General features: G+C 39.1%; 1 protein-coding gene across 4 annotated transcripts; it reads left to right on the forward strand.

Annotated features, from left to right (window-relative positions):
• The first annotated feature begins 4,091 nt into the window (after positions 1 to 4,091).
• Positions 4,092 to 15,042, forward strand: LOC111965801 (T-cell leukemia homeobox protein 3-like). 4 transcript variants are annotated; one of them, XM_023990108.2, is made up of 5 exons: positions 4,092 to 5,290; positions 10,841 to 11,059; positions 11,511 to 11,745; positions 13,846 to 14,026; positions 14,554 to 15,042. In XM_023990108.2, the coding sequence occupies exons 1-5, from the start codon at positions 4,807 to 4,809 to the stop codon at positions 14,620 to 14,622; spliced, it is 1,188 nt and encodes a 395-aa protein (XP_023845876.1). In that variant the 5' UTR covers positions 4,092 to 4,806; the 3' UTR covers positions 14,623 to 15,042. The 4 variants fall into 4 exon arrangements, with proteins under 4 accessions (XP_023845876.1, XP_023845878.1, XP_023845877.1 ...); XM_023990109.2 differs by having other exon boundaries at positions 4,099 to 5,290; positions 11,508 to 11,745; positions 14,700 to 15,042; XM_023990107.2 differs by having other exon boundaries at positions 4,102 to 5,290; positions 11,508 to 11,745.
• The last annotated feature ends 7 nt before the right edge of the window (positions 15,043 to 15,049 follow it).

Below are 15,049 nucleotides of genomic sequence, written 5' to 3' on the forward strand. Positions count from 1 at the left end.
TATCAATGATAGCTTAATAATAATAATATGCCTAGTAATAATATGAATACATACATTTATATAATAATAATAATAATTGAATACTTTTTTAATAAAAGCATGAAATGTTAAAACAATATAACCACTACAGATCCTACAGCAGTCTTCATGCAATTTGATGAGTGAAAATAATTTGCACCAAAAAATCCTACATCCCAATATTGCTGTGGAGACAGTAACAATAGGCCATAATTATCCTCTTCTAATTAGTGAAGCAAAAATCACCTTTTCCAGGGCCTTGTCAATTTACGTTATTCAAGATTCTTGAGCCATGCTGCTTCTTGTAGCCTACGGTCTCTCAATACTCCTGAAGAGCCTGCATCTCAGCGTTTTTCTTTTTTTCCCATAGTGGTCCGTCGACTAAGTCCGGTTACAGTTGTCTGATCTGGGCAGGAGGCGCCAGGTTATCCCCGGGGAGCTGGGAGTCAAGGACTGTAGCTCGAAATGCAGAATAATGTAATTCTATCTGGTCTGAATTCAACCTAATTACAGCAGAAAGCAAAACAGGCAGAGAGTCTAGCGAATGCAAATGGTTCGGGATGACATGCAGGCTCATCAGCGTAATGCACGACATCCTCGAGTGGAGAGCTTTGGAACAGACGCACCAAATAGCGCGAGCCTGCCTGAGTGACAGGAGTCAATGCAGGCGCTTTTCTTCCATTTTCCTTCGCCAAAACAAAGCTAAACAACATCATATTCTCTATTTTCTTGTGATTATCGAAAATAAAGTTTATAAGAATAGACGTAACAGCAAAGTGATAATAATAACTATATAACAACATAATTATTGAGTGATAGGCTATATACATTATTATTATTAGGCGATTATTATTATTTTACAGTCTGTGCAGGCTGTTATTGGCCTATTATTATGTTAATAGAACCTAAAGATAAACCTCTGTACTAATTATGAATATGTTAAACCTTATGATGATTATTACAAATGCAATGAGTCAAGGTATGTATAACCAATATCATAGAATATAGACTGCATATACGGCATCAGTGACTAGTGCACAGCACAGAATATATACCTTTAGCTTAAAACGAGCAGACAAGTGCCTGTGCCCTTACAATGATCACAAAGCCTGTTTTTGTTCCAATTTGACGATTTGTTTCACAATATTGTTTTATTGCCCTTTCACTGCAGCATTTACATCATAATTTGACATTTTCTTAGAGGACTGACTTTCTATATGGCTCCTTTTTGTGCAAAACTATCGCAGTTGTTTGCAAATCTCTTGAAGCCTTTTTCAGAAACGTTGCACACGCCAGAGGTTGGGGGGTCACTATAATATATCGGGGAACCAACTGTGACAAATTCCTTCTGTCTGTGCTTTGCTGRTACTTTATTACCCAGACGAGCAACACTGCCTGGAGATAACGATTCATCACCGGCTGCATGGAAGCCGCCATAGACATCGCCTCTGGGCAACCAGCTAAGCGCCTTCATATTGCCATTTGAGAAGGGGATTGCACGCAGAGAGCAGCTTGCGAAGGAGGAGGGCGGGGGGCGACACACACATTTGACGGAGAGGTTGATTAAATTGGTTTAAATCTTAATATGGATGCAATCCTTGTCCAAGTTTAACAGAAATATCAGTACATTTTTTCTGACGGCAAATGCTTCATCCACAGTTTCACGTGTTATTAATGTACCTTAATTCACGTACGGTTTAGGCCTATTGTTTATATATCTTGAACAAAAATGTTGGCTTTGAGTTTTATTCGATTTTTTTCGAAACTGTCATTGTTTGGTCTTATTTGTGGATTATTCGATTGTGTTAGAAAATACAGATTTAACTATGTTTTGCCTGCCTGATTAGTTTCATTTCAGTATGAGCTGGTAATGAACGTAATGAAATGAAACACCAGTTAGGTAGGCTCAAGTTGTCAGGTTCAATAACGAGAGAGCTTCTTAGGTTCAAAATAATTAGAACATATAATAAACTAGACATAATTAAAGGCTATATTATGTTGCCTCATTCGAATTAGTTTTGTATTTAACAGGGCTGTGTTTACACAAGTAGCCTTATTCCAGCGTTTCCCAAACTCGGTCCCCGAGACCCCAAGGTGTGCACGTTTTCTTTTTTTTCCCTCGGACTACAGAGCTGATTCAAATAATCACCTTATCATCAAGCTTTGATTATTTTAATCAGCTGTGTAGTGCTAGGACAAAAACCAAAACGTGCACCCGTTAAGGTCCCGAGAACCGAGTTTATAAAACGCTGCCCTATTCTGATATTTTCGCCAATTATGGGCAAAAGAGCTGATCTGATTGGTCAAAAGACAAACGCGCGTGAAAAGATCAGAAWYAGGCTGCCTGTGTAAACGCAGCCTTCATTAGCGACTATAACTCGCTGGCCTATAGATAAGAAACTGGACCGTCAATGAACACCGTTTGGCTCTTTTGAAAGATCATTTAATTGAAGTCAATAACAGGGCAAAGAAATTATGCAGTTATGAATGCTTTTCACATACTCTTCTCAATGAGTCCCTCCTCGATAATAAACGCGTCCAGGAGGGTAGAATGTAACAGATTAATCTATAATTGAGATAAGTCAATCAGACTACAGTGTTCTGTTACACTACATATGAGCCAAGACTACATCAATTATTGGCATGATCAATTAGCCTATAAGGCAATGACGTGTCCCATACCCATACAATTAGCCTATTTTAGTCAATCAAAATCGTTGTCAAGGTTTATCATAGACCTGCATTACGCTCATTCCGCTAATTCACACTATGCTGCATGTGGGTAGATTTAACTGCCGCAGCCTAAAATGCCACCTTGCTATGACCTTAGGGCGCGCGCAGATACAGCGAGACATACTCATTTAGCTCTCGAGGTTTCATTGTGAAGAACGAAAGAGAGAACCTCTCCAATAACCATTATGTCACCAATTGGAGATGTTGTGTGATACATCATGGACGTTTTACACATTCATTTTGTCATAATGACGCATCCATCGCCCAAATGTCCAGTGGCATAGCCTGTCGTCACCAAGGCGATATCAACAGTTAGGCAGTTTAACAGCAATATAGTTCAATTTTACGCGCTTGCAAGGATGGCTCTCCAAAATATTCGTCCCCTCTATTTTATTCGATCACGTTTAAAAACAAACACATCTTAGGTTTACACTACCCCCATTATTGTCGCTTCACGTGTCAACGTCCATTATTAATATAGCTTTAAATTCATACAATTGATTTTTATGATTCCCTTTAGCCAGTTTGAGCAGTTGTGAAATATCTTCATTCGCACGGAAGCTGAAATAAGTCCGTAATAAAACGATCATATATTAAATTCGTTTTCCCGGTGTTGCAGTTTTATTATGAGTCATTTTTCATGTTTATTACATTTAGACTGGGCAATCCGTCCTCTTGCTTCAGGCAGAGAAAGGTTAAATCATTTGTGCCAATCAACACTGTGTTATCAAAGGCAAGCCAGGATTCTCTAATGGATCTTATTGCCATAATGTTGGCCTAATATCCATGCACTAGTCTATCTTAATTTATTTTATGAAACGTTCCATTGAATAGGCCTATTGCGGGACCATGTTTATGTCTTTCTGAGTTGTTCATGCACAAGTGGACAAGTGCAAGATTCCCAGTTTGCTGTCCGAGATATGTTTTTCTACTTGCATGACACTGATGGAAGAAGACAATCTTGTCATAATCATGATTAAACAGCATGCCCTATACTCCAACTTCCCACCTCACTAACGGTTGTCTTCTTGATGTACAGTGTTAATGGTGTGTAATAAGGCGATTTCCATMGGCCTAATGAGTTGAAATTCTGAGTTAGGCTATTTGACTGCTATCAGGCTTACAATGAAAAGGCAATAAACAGGGATGTAAAATCCATAGTTACATAGCAATTAAACATAGTTCCATCATGCATGACAGTCCATATCTATAAGGCAGTTGTTCGTGTCATCTTTTTATAGTGGGATTAAGGTTGGTGATAGCCTATGTAGCCTAATTAAACACAGTTATACATTTGATAGACTGTAATCTATATGTCATACAGCACAGTGAAACTTGGACTGCTACTGGAAATTGGCTGCGGGTTCTTTAAGAGAAGGGAGCAGGCTACAAAACATTGTCTAACTGGAAATGCGGGGGCCAATGGATGACCGAATGGCAAGATTTAGGCAGAAGGGGTGTCTCAGCTGTTGAAATCACTTCAAGACGCACTGTAACAGAGCAATCTTTTCCAATTAATACTCATGTTTAGCACAGTTAACACTTCATTTTGCTACATCTTTTGATACGAAGAGGTTGAGTCGCCAATACCCTCTGCTTTTGGACATGTCGTAATAATAATGCCAGAACAGAGCACCAGTATCCTCTTCAAAGGAACTTGGGAATTCCTCAAATTGCGGATTTGGCTGTAAGTAGTCTGGCTAATTATTTTACATGACCAATAGGCTATTAATCGATATAGATTACTGTGATATGTGCAAGCAAATATGTTAAAGGACATACTACAATGTGATGGATATGCATTTTAAGATTCCCAATCTATCCCGATGGATTATTAACATTGCATTTTAGCCTACTCCGTATCTATGTCTTCGGGACAGATAATGGCAACGCTTCGGTCGGTGTGGGTCGCGCACTGCTCAAGGAAGTATCTTTAGGGTAAAACCTGAACACAGACGTGGGTATCATTTATGCGCCTGATACTGCGACAACACGGAAAACAAATATATAGCATACTTTTTTTAATCAACATATGAGTCGTTTTGAGACGCTAATATGAATACAGCAATGGAGAACACTGGAATTGAAGAGGTTAACCAGACACACCAGCAGCACGAGCCCATCAGCTTTGGAATAGACCAGATACTGAACAGCACTGACCCGTCCAGCAGCTGCATGCTGCCCAACCGAACCAGCGACACGGATTACACGAACGTTTACACCAATGGCTATAACAGCGTCTATAACCCGGCCTGCTCCATGGCGGCTGGGCTCGCTGGTTCCTATAACGTGAATATGAACATGAATGTGAGCATGAACATGAACGTTAACGTAAACGGAGGGAACGCCGGTGGTGTTATCAGGGTACCAGCTCACAGACCCATGCCACCGAATCCGCATCCGCCACCTCCTAGCCATCCGCCTTGCCTCGCGGCTTGCATCCCCTCAGTGACTTCAATGACAAGTATGGGAAATGCGGCCAACTTCACCTTCCCGTGGATGGAGAGCAGTAGAAGATTCGCAAAGGACAGACTCACTGGTAAGATTCAACTAAACTTCTGAACATTTATGTTTATGTAGACTACAATTCTGTCACAAAATGGGACTATTGCTTCATGGATTTCTCCATAGGAATATTAAATATTTTCCAGTGGAAAGGAGGTTCAAACTTAAATGGAATTCATAAAAAAGTCACCTTTAATTGTTGTTTGACAGTTTAACCCACATCCTTAAAAGTATGGCATATGCCTAGGATTTTGTTTTTAGCATCTTGACTTTGTCAGTTAAGAAGGCATGGCAGCCAATTTTGTGACAGACTCATTTATCAAACCATATGTGCTACTGGGCATATGGCATGAGGAATTCGATTTTACATCAAGGCCTGTCTATATCATATTAGTTCATTTAAAAGACAAGTGAATACTTGCAGGTATTGTTAATAATATATGTTATGTACATTTGTATAATTTTATGGGTATAATGCCAACCATTAAGATTGCGACCTTCAATCCATATACATGGAGGGGATAACGTTGATAAATCCCCTCGTCATCCTAATCAAATGAATAGCTCACCATACAAAATGGATGACATGATTTGAAGAGATGACTGTTTTTCCAAATGCAGAACACCTGATTTATTTCTGAATATAATATTCACCATCCAAATGTGGTTTAATAATAGCAACATCAGTTTCAATAGGCTATAATAAAACATAATAGGTTAACTGTTATGTCTGTGAGTATTGTTGTTGCTAATAGGCTATTATTATTGCTTATTGTAACAGTTTAATAACAATATAACACTTTACTATAATAAAAACAATTAAAACCAACCTTTTTCTAGCGTAGTATTATCATTATTACGTTGACTCTTTGAGGCATAGTAGCTCATTCTTAGTTATTGCGGCAAATAGGCCTATAGCTTCGTCCAATAATAGTATCTAAATGTAGCGATTCAGTCTACGGCAAGTCATTGAGGATGCAGTCCTGCAGGTGGGCTACGTAAATCATTTTGTCTGGACTCTGCCGGGCTATTTATAGGCCTATAGTTGTATATACAGCCAACTAAACAGAGAGAAGATAGCAACACCGTCACTATCAACACCTGACAAGCATGTTCTTTTTTTGTGTTTAGCATACACGGGGTTATTTGACATGTCCCTTTCCGCGTTGAATATCATGCCAATAAATGCAAAGCGTCAACGCAATTCGTGTCCTAGGTCTATTGAATAAACGCTGTCTTATTTTAGTAGAACTATCTTCAACACAGTGTTGAACAATTGTCCAGTCTTACGTCCAGCCTAACTGACCCATTGAAAGAAAATAAAAAAGGGAAAAGAATTGTGACAAATTCTTTACAAACGTTGAAGTATGACATCTAAACATTTAGCGTACGGCCGGAAAGTTTATTTCGCCCATAAACCATTGAATTGACGTTGTATCTTCACCATTGGGCTGTCAAGGTAAATTGGATAATATTGCAAATGCTTAAACTTGTAAACGCTTCTATATCTCTATGGCATTGGCAGGTGTAAATAATGATCTATATCATTTACAAAAAGATGAAGAATGAATCCAATTACGGTGGCTGTGATTGTGAATATAGGACTTACTGTATAGCCCTGCAGGTCCGGAATCCTTTGACCAACGATATTCTCGCATTTTAGGAAATTGGAAAAGTGGCTTTCTCCAAAATTAGGCCTAGCAAAAGCACGACAGATCAAAATATGTTATGCTTATGTCATAATCCTTTTTCACATAGGCTCTGGTGTTTTCGATTAGCCAATATAAAAAGGCATAACACTAAGGGTTGCACGGGCCATTATAGGCCTATTACATGATAGGCCTACTGTTTCACATTTCATTTCATTTTAATATTATAGAAAGGGCAGAAAGGGATAGTAGTAACTTATAACTGCCGTGCAAATGAAACTTAATTCGACGGGCTGGCAGTTCGATGGCCTGCTTTTGGCCTGTATATTTTAGGCTACAATGACCATAACCTCACCCCCACTCGGCCGAGATATTAGTTTTTCTGGCATGACGTCACCACCATGAAGATGGAAATGAAGACCATTATGTATTGGCCCGCATTAAATATTAACAATGATGTGCTTTCCTAATTAATTATTTAAACCAGAGAACGATATGTCAACTGTAAAATATCTTATGTAAATATGCTTATCAATTGTATTCATAGTCACAACGGGCCACTTGTTTCATTTGGTTTATAGTTTGGTGTTGGTTATAGCCTCATCTTCAACCATCCACCAACAAGACGTTCCTTTTAAGTGATCACTTTTTGTTATCATTGGTGATCCCCATTTGAGACAAAGGCCTATCTTTGAGATTTATTGAAAGTGCTTGAAGTAGGATATTACAGTGTAGCCATTTGTCAACATTGTTTGAGACATTTATTTTTTTAAATCATACTCCCATCGATTTTCATTTGAGTTAATACTTTTTTATTGTAGCATAGGGGGCAAATTGTATTTCCACATTTAAAAATAATAAACATTGTAAGAAATATGGTATAAAATGTATCTCTTAGTTGCTGGATGGACTTAGCTCAGCAGTCAGCACCTGTCTGCTCGGTTGGCTTAACCTAAATTCATATCTCAAACCGTAAAGCGTTTCTTTGGATGCTTGAAATAGACCTCTCCTTTTTTAAATAATTCCCTCTCATATTGGATTGCAGCGCTGAATTTCACCGCAAGTGTCAAAGCAAGTGAAACAGCGAACAGGCCTACGATTGGAGATGTGATATTCACAACAGACCGGACATACTGTATCTGAACAGATTGGAAGGCGCTGAAAGGGAATACCACATGTTTCTACGTTGATTGACTTCTTGGCAGTTTTCAGGTTTAATGAAGCAAAGAAGTGCATAAACTGATTTGTCCCCTCAAGTCAATAAACAAAGTTGTTCATATGGCTCTAAGTTCTGGAGAAATGGGCAACTAGGATACTTCAAATCGAAATGTAGGCCCAGAGGCATTTTCATTTTTACAATATCTGCATGTATTGCCATAAAAACTTGTAAAATATTGTAAAATACACACTATAATATTAAAGTAAGGTAACTGTAATTTAATGAATGGCATCCATACCGGCAATAATTAATGTATTTTGAGATTTTAGCATTAGGACACTGATTAGTGTCTATAGTAAAAACATTATATAGCCTACCATAAAATACATTAATGCCATGTAATTACACAACCACTAACAGATACTACAGTTGTAAGTACAATGTATAATACGAAGTGATTACATTGTACCTGCTTGCTGTACCTGTGTAAGGTCCCATAATGGCCATTGAGGTAAGACTATGCCTATACATCTCATTGCATTAATATAACAGTGCTTTATCTTTGTCAGAAATAATGATCTTCCCTGCAAATACATGTATTTAAAGATGGCGGCAGTAATGGTGATGTTGATGGGGAAAGCGGGACAGTTTTCTCGGGAAGTTGCTTCTATTCTCAGCCAGTGTTGCATGGGCAAGTGGCTCTGTTTTGCCTCATAGTGTAATAAATAGCAATATGTTCATGTTATATTTCAATATCCCCGTTAGAATCCTTTATATATATTTATTAGATTGCTACACAGGTAATATCCGCAGTGGGGAAGAGAGGCGCTGTCACAGAAATGTGTTATTAGGTATAAGTGGTTTTATTATGGGCCCATATTCTCTAAGGTATAATTTTTTTATATAGCTTATGCTAAATCAAATTACCCAGGCATCAGATTTAGTATTCCCCACCATTTCCGTCGTCATCCCTTAGAGCAAAATACATTAGAACAATTCCTGCAATGTGTTCTTGAAAATGTCCTATGTAACATTCAAGTGAAAATAAAATACAACTATTGAATGAAGTGAAATACATAACACGATTTCTCTGGTTTGTGAAATTCAGTGACCTTGAGACTTTGAGGGACATCTGGTCTACCACTCTCTCCATATTTGGTCTTGCCCAGTTATGGGAAATTACAGTATATCTTCAATGAATAACATTATTGTGGTAATTGTCTGTGCATGCATAAACATTCGGACAACAACTTATTGATGTCCTTTGCAATATGGGCTGATTATTAAACGCAATCATATCACATTATAACGACTATTACTGTAAAGAAGCTGAGGGCTAAATTGAACTAACTGCCTTGTTCCATAAAGGTCTGCAGGTTTTGATGACAGACAGGTGTGTTCTGGGCTTTTGGCACACTGCTGCATTTAGTGGGATACTACCACACACTCGGTTCTTTATTTGGAAGCTGGTCATAAATAGGGACATCACAGACAAAATAAAATAAAAACCTACGGCATGATGTCTTTTGTTCTACTGTGACATGAATCAGTCAATCATCATCCATAGGAATATTGTTACATTTCAAATGGTTTAATTGTTTATTCAGAAAATCTTATGTCAGAATTCAAGTTAGGTTGAAGGTGCCCTTTAGCAAGTTTGACTGGATGGCAGTCTGTTTGCGTGTTACTCTTCGGTTGCATGTGAACGTGCTTGTATGTGCCTGGTCCATTAGCTGGTCCCCAGATGGCCTGAAATAGAAGTCTAATGTGGTATTATCTGTACCCAGACCTGCATGTTGAGCCTGGAGCAGACATGCTTACTCCAAATGTGTGACCTATTCATCTCTATCCTCAGGCAAAGAAGGGTTGGACCCTCTCTAGATTAAAAATACCTTTTCAAAACTCAATACTTGCAGTCAATGTTTACAATTAAATTACAAATGTACCCAATTTACATTTTGAAATATATTTTTTTAATCATGTGTGAATCATTTATTGTTTGCCATTTATGTTTATAACTAATCAGAGAGGTTGAGAGTGATTTGAAATGATTGTTGAGTGCATTATATGGCTTGTGTTTCATTTGTGTTTCATCTCATCTCCAAAGTGCCTCAGTGGAAAATTAATTTAGATTGTTCACACTGAATCCAGGTTACTACATTCTCAACACAGTAGCATTGGTCCCCCAGGGCACCTATGGAGATGTTTTATATGCAGTTTGGCTGCTGGTGAGCTCTCAGACAGAACTAGACCAATAAACACACTGTAAGACAACAGGCAAACAGCTTGTGAGGAACAAGGAAGCCTGCTCCTGATTCCCTTCAACAGAAACGTCTGTTTTACATCTTATAGATGTAGATGAGTATAGGACTTGAAAAGGGCTCTATATCCAAACATATTATATTACATTTGTGAATGTTCTGTTTACTCATGCCTGACACAATAGACAATATGGTATAAATATTTTACCATAAAATGCTTGAGATTGGTACTTTTCTTTTGTATTAGGTTTTAATTAGTAAAAAAGTAAACAAATGTATCTTGTACATATCACCTAAGTTACTATGTAGAACTGGATAGGTTAGATAGCCTACTGTAATGAACTGGCATCAGACCAAATGTGATACTTTCGGCCTAACCAATCAGCTGAAGGCATTTATTGTACTAAATGACAATCCCCATCTGGGATAAAAGCAATGAGAGGGTACTTCCTGAGTACCCCCACCTGCCCCGCACAGCTCCACATGGGTCCCTGACTGTGTCTCCCTTTCTTTAGCGGAGCAGGCAGAGGACAGACAAGCAGGAGACCCCAATGGGAGGCCAGGAGCCCCCCCCACCCTGCCAGGCCTCTGCCCTCTCCCCAAGGGGGACATCGGCAGGGTCCCTACCTGGAGCTCTATGGAGACATTAGCCAAACACTATTACCCTGAACTCGCTCACCTGCGAGACACTGGCCCACTTGCAGAYTATCCCTTTCGAAAGGGTACTTGTCCAGGTGAGTCACTTCCCTGGTCTTCTTTTAAATGTGCCTTTCATCTTGGCCTGGTTGGTTTTCTCCTGGTTTCCATCAGGGATGTTAAAATACCAAAATGCTTAGGTCCATAGGACAAAACTCTATGTACCGTTTGTACTATATGCGTTAGATATGAGAAAAACATGAATATAGGACCTTTTTTACCTTGTAAAAAACCTCATATTACAACGGGTAATAGCCAGTGATGAACCATTAAATGTTGGCTAATTCCTGGTAAAAAAAAAAAGATACATGCTGGAATATTGAGTTGAATTAGTGAAGGACAACAAAATCCCCCATAAAATATACACTGGTGATCATGCATACTAAATCTATGGCAAAGGTATAATATGTCAGAGAAGGTTCTTGCTTGACCAAGGTTTGTCTCTGAAAAATGAACATAGCCTCTCTCTCTCTCTCTCTCTCTCAGCAGCCCTTTCGCCCTTCTCCGTGACCCGGCGCATCGGCCACCCCTATCAGAACCGGACACCACCCAAGAGAAAAAAGCCCCGTACCTCGTTCAGCCGAGTGCAGATCTGCGAGCTGGAGAAACGCTTTCACCGGCAGAAATACCTGGCGTCAGCGGAGCGCGCCACCCTGGCCAAGGCCCTGAAGATGACGGACGCACAGGTCAAAACCTGGTTCCAGAACAGGAGGACAAAATGGAGGTAGGGGCCCATTACAGCAACACATTACAGCAACACATTACAGCAACACATTACAGCAACACATTACAGCAACACATTACAGCAACAAACTTCTAGACATTCTTCAAACACTTTCAGTGTTAAAGCATTTTTTATTGTTCCTTTTATGACATTCATTATTTCAAGAAAGGAGATATTCTTTATCAAAACTGCTGTCCATTGTACTTGCTGCATTATGATTTAAGCATTATGATACATTAGACTGAAGCATTATGATGCATTAGACTGAAGCATTATGATACATTAGACTGAAGCATTATGATGCATTAGACTGAAGCATTATGATACATTAGACTGAAGCATTATGATACATTAGACTGAAGCATTATGATACATTAGACTGAAGCATTATGATACATNAGACTGAAGCATTATGATACATTAGACTGAAGCATTATGATACATTAGACTGAAGCATTATGATACATTAGACTGAAGCATTATGATACATTAGAGTGAAGCATTATGATACATTAGACTGAAGCATTATGATACATTAGATGGATGCGGGAAGTGACACAAAGTAACAACTGTGCATCCATTTAAATATGGTATGTGAATTGCTTTGCTTGTGGTGAGCAAGCTTTTGTGATGTGTTATATGAATATACTATATTCCTGTGGTTGATAACGTGCCTGGCCCATTTTTTTGTTGTGACAGTGAAACACCTTTTTTTGCTTAGCTTAGCTCCTACTTGTTTTTAGAGGCCAATTCCCTTGACCAAGCACAATTAACCCGGGTCTTAAAAGGCTTTTCTGGAAAGGTGCTGTCCAAAGACGGCAGCGTAGCCTAGTGGTTAGAGTGTTGGACTAGTAACTGAAAGGTTGCAAGATYGAATCCCTGAGCCGACAATGTACAAATCTGTTGTTCTGCCCCTGAACAAGGCAGTTAACCCACTGTTCCTAGGCTGTCATTGAAAATAAGAATTTGTTCTTAACTGACTTGTCTAGTAAAATAAAGGTTAAAAAAGCAATACTGACCCACTAGTCTGAATAGTTGAGGGCATTGTCCATGGCAGAAACTCTTCCCCTAATTCACTCAAACTGTTTATGGTCATATGGAATAAATGAGTGGACTATCAAATTATAATACCTTGCCTTTATTTAACCTTGATGTCAAACAAGGACCTAAAGGGAATGAATGTAGAAATAGTTCCTGTATATCTGAGTCATCTTGACTCATGGGCTCTGGCACACCTTGCATTAAAATGTGTCCTGTGATCAGATCTGGTGGACCTGATATGGGAAAAGCTGGCACACRACGCATTTTAATACCAGATGTAAGAGATCCTATTTCAATAGGTATTTGTATGCAAGGTRTCGACACAGGGCCATGTTTTCGATAGAAAACATCAAGATCTGTTTAAAGGACAATTAAATGTAATGGTACAGTTTGTATTTTAGTGATCAGTTACATCTCTGTTGAATTCTGAAATTCAAAACACAGATGAAAAAAAGAACGACTAGATGGCATATCATGAATAACCAGGGGATTGGCTAACTCACTTTCCTGATTTCTGAGCTAGTTTTGGTGTGATTTATGATATTTCCCCATAGTGTGTAGATAGGATGTGCATGAAGGATGTATTTGTGGGACGGCTACGCTAGTAACAAGCATATGATCAAATGAACAGCAACGAAATCGGATTAGGATAATGTAGTTAGCAATAACGTGTGGCTAATGAAAGGAGGATGGTGTGTATGAAACAGCATTTTAGAGGTGTTTTTCTGACCCTGTTGCACATGCARGCCTAACAATCACATGTAAATACATACAGTATAATATCCATGTGAGAATGAYATACATCATTGTTTTCATGAAAATTAAATAATGGTAATCCAAAGGAAATAAGGGTAAAAAATAATTAAGTAAAATAATCAGGGTATCCATTTTTTTTATGTAGTTATTTTTAACAATACAGTATCACTTTTTCGTGGACTGAATACTTGTATTTCAGGAAGTATTTGGCTTTTYGCATTCGAAAGTAGTATTTATGGTGACATACTGTATGAATATTTAGGCACYGTTTTGAAAATGCCCTTTTCCCCACTGTGGAACCAGGAGACAGACAGCCGAGGAGCGCGAGGCAGAGAGACAGCAGGCCAACCGTCTGATGCTGCAGCTCCAACAGGAGGCCTTTCAGAAGACCCTGAGCCAGCCCCTGCAGCAGGACCCCCTCTGCCTGCACAACTCCTCCTTGTACGCCCTACAGAACCTACAGCCCTGGGCAGAGGACAACAAGGTGACCTCCGTCACCTCCCTGGCATCTGTGGTCTGAATGCTCGTGTGTGTGTGTTTGGGGGGGGGGGGTGTTGTGCGTGTGGTGTGTGTGTGTGTGTGTGTGTGTGTGTGTGTGTGTGTGTGGTGTGTGTGTGTGTGTGTGTGTGTGTGTGTGTGTGTGTGTGTGTGTGTGTGTGTGTGTGTGTGTGTGTGTGTGTGTGTGTGTGTGTGCGTAATTTATAATAAGAATATAATAGTAATATTGATGATTTTTCTAAGGGAAAATGTGGGTGGGCCATTTGTTGGGGAGTGACCACTCATATCTAGATGGATGCATATGAGGAGCCTGAGGCCTTAACATTCAAATGTATTTTATGTAAAGACTGTTGCATTGTGGGATTGTACAGTAATATGTTTTGGATGATTAAAATTTACATTATATCCTTATTTAATGTGCATACCTACTGCCATTAAGGACAAGGAGGAAACCTATAGGATATGACGTTTTGTCTATGTATTTCTTTACAAACCACGTATTCTCTTTTATAGATCATATGTGGACTTCTTGGCATGGACAGACATACGTTTAGTTCCACTGAAATGGACAATGATCAATGAGTCTACTAAGTTTTTTTCAGACCTGATTCTGTCAAGTCATTTTCCTACCTTACACTAGATTTTCACTCTCCCTTCAGCTGTCTGTCTAAACAGAGAACAAAGCGAAATCCTCACTACCAGACCACTAACAGACACATCGGTAGATGCCTACCATCAAGACTGTCCTGTTGCCAACAGGGAGCACTGACTCTCAGCCATACGGCAACAAAACTGGATCCCATTCCTTTGCTTTTGACTTTGTACAATGTAGTAATGCATGTTTCAAATATTTCTGTGTGCACTTGGTCACCAGCCTTCCAGGTGGATCCTTTCCCTGACTGCAGTTTGCAAGTGGTATCTCTTCGAGGATTACTCGTAAGGTGTTTTACACCTTTTAAGGTGTTTTATATTAAATGATATCATGACTTTTTGAAAAGATGATCAACAT

Source organism: Salvelinus sp. IW2-2015, linkage group LG6.2, assembly GCF_002910315.2.
Source record: "Salvelinus sp. IW2-2015 linkage group LG6.2, ASM291031v2, whole genome shotgun sequence".
Taxonomy (NCBI): Eukaryota; Metazoa; Chordata; class Actinopteri; order Salmoniformes; family Salmonidae; genus Salvelinus; species Salvelinus sp. IW2-2015.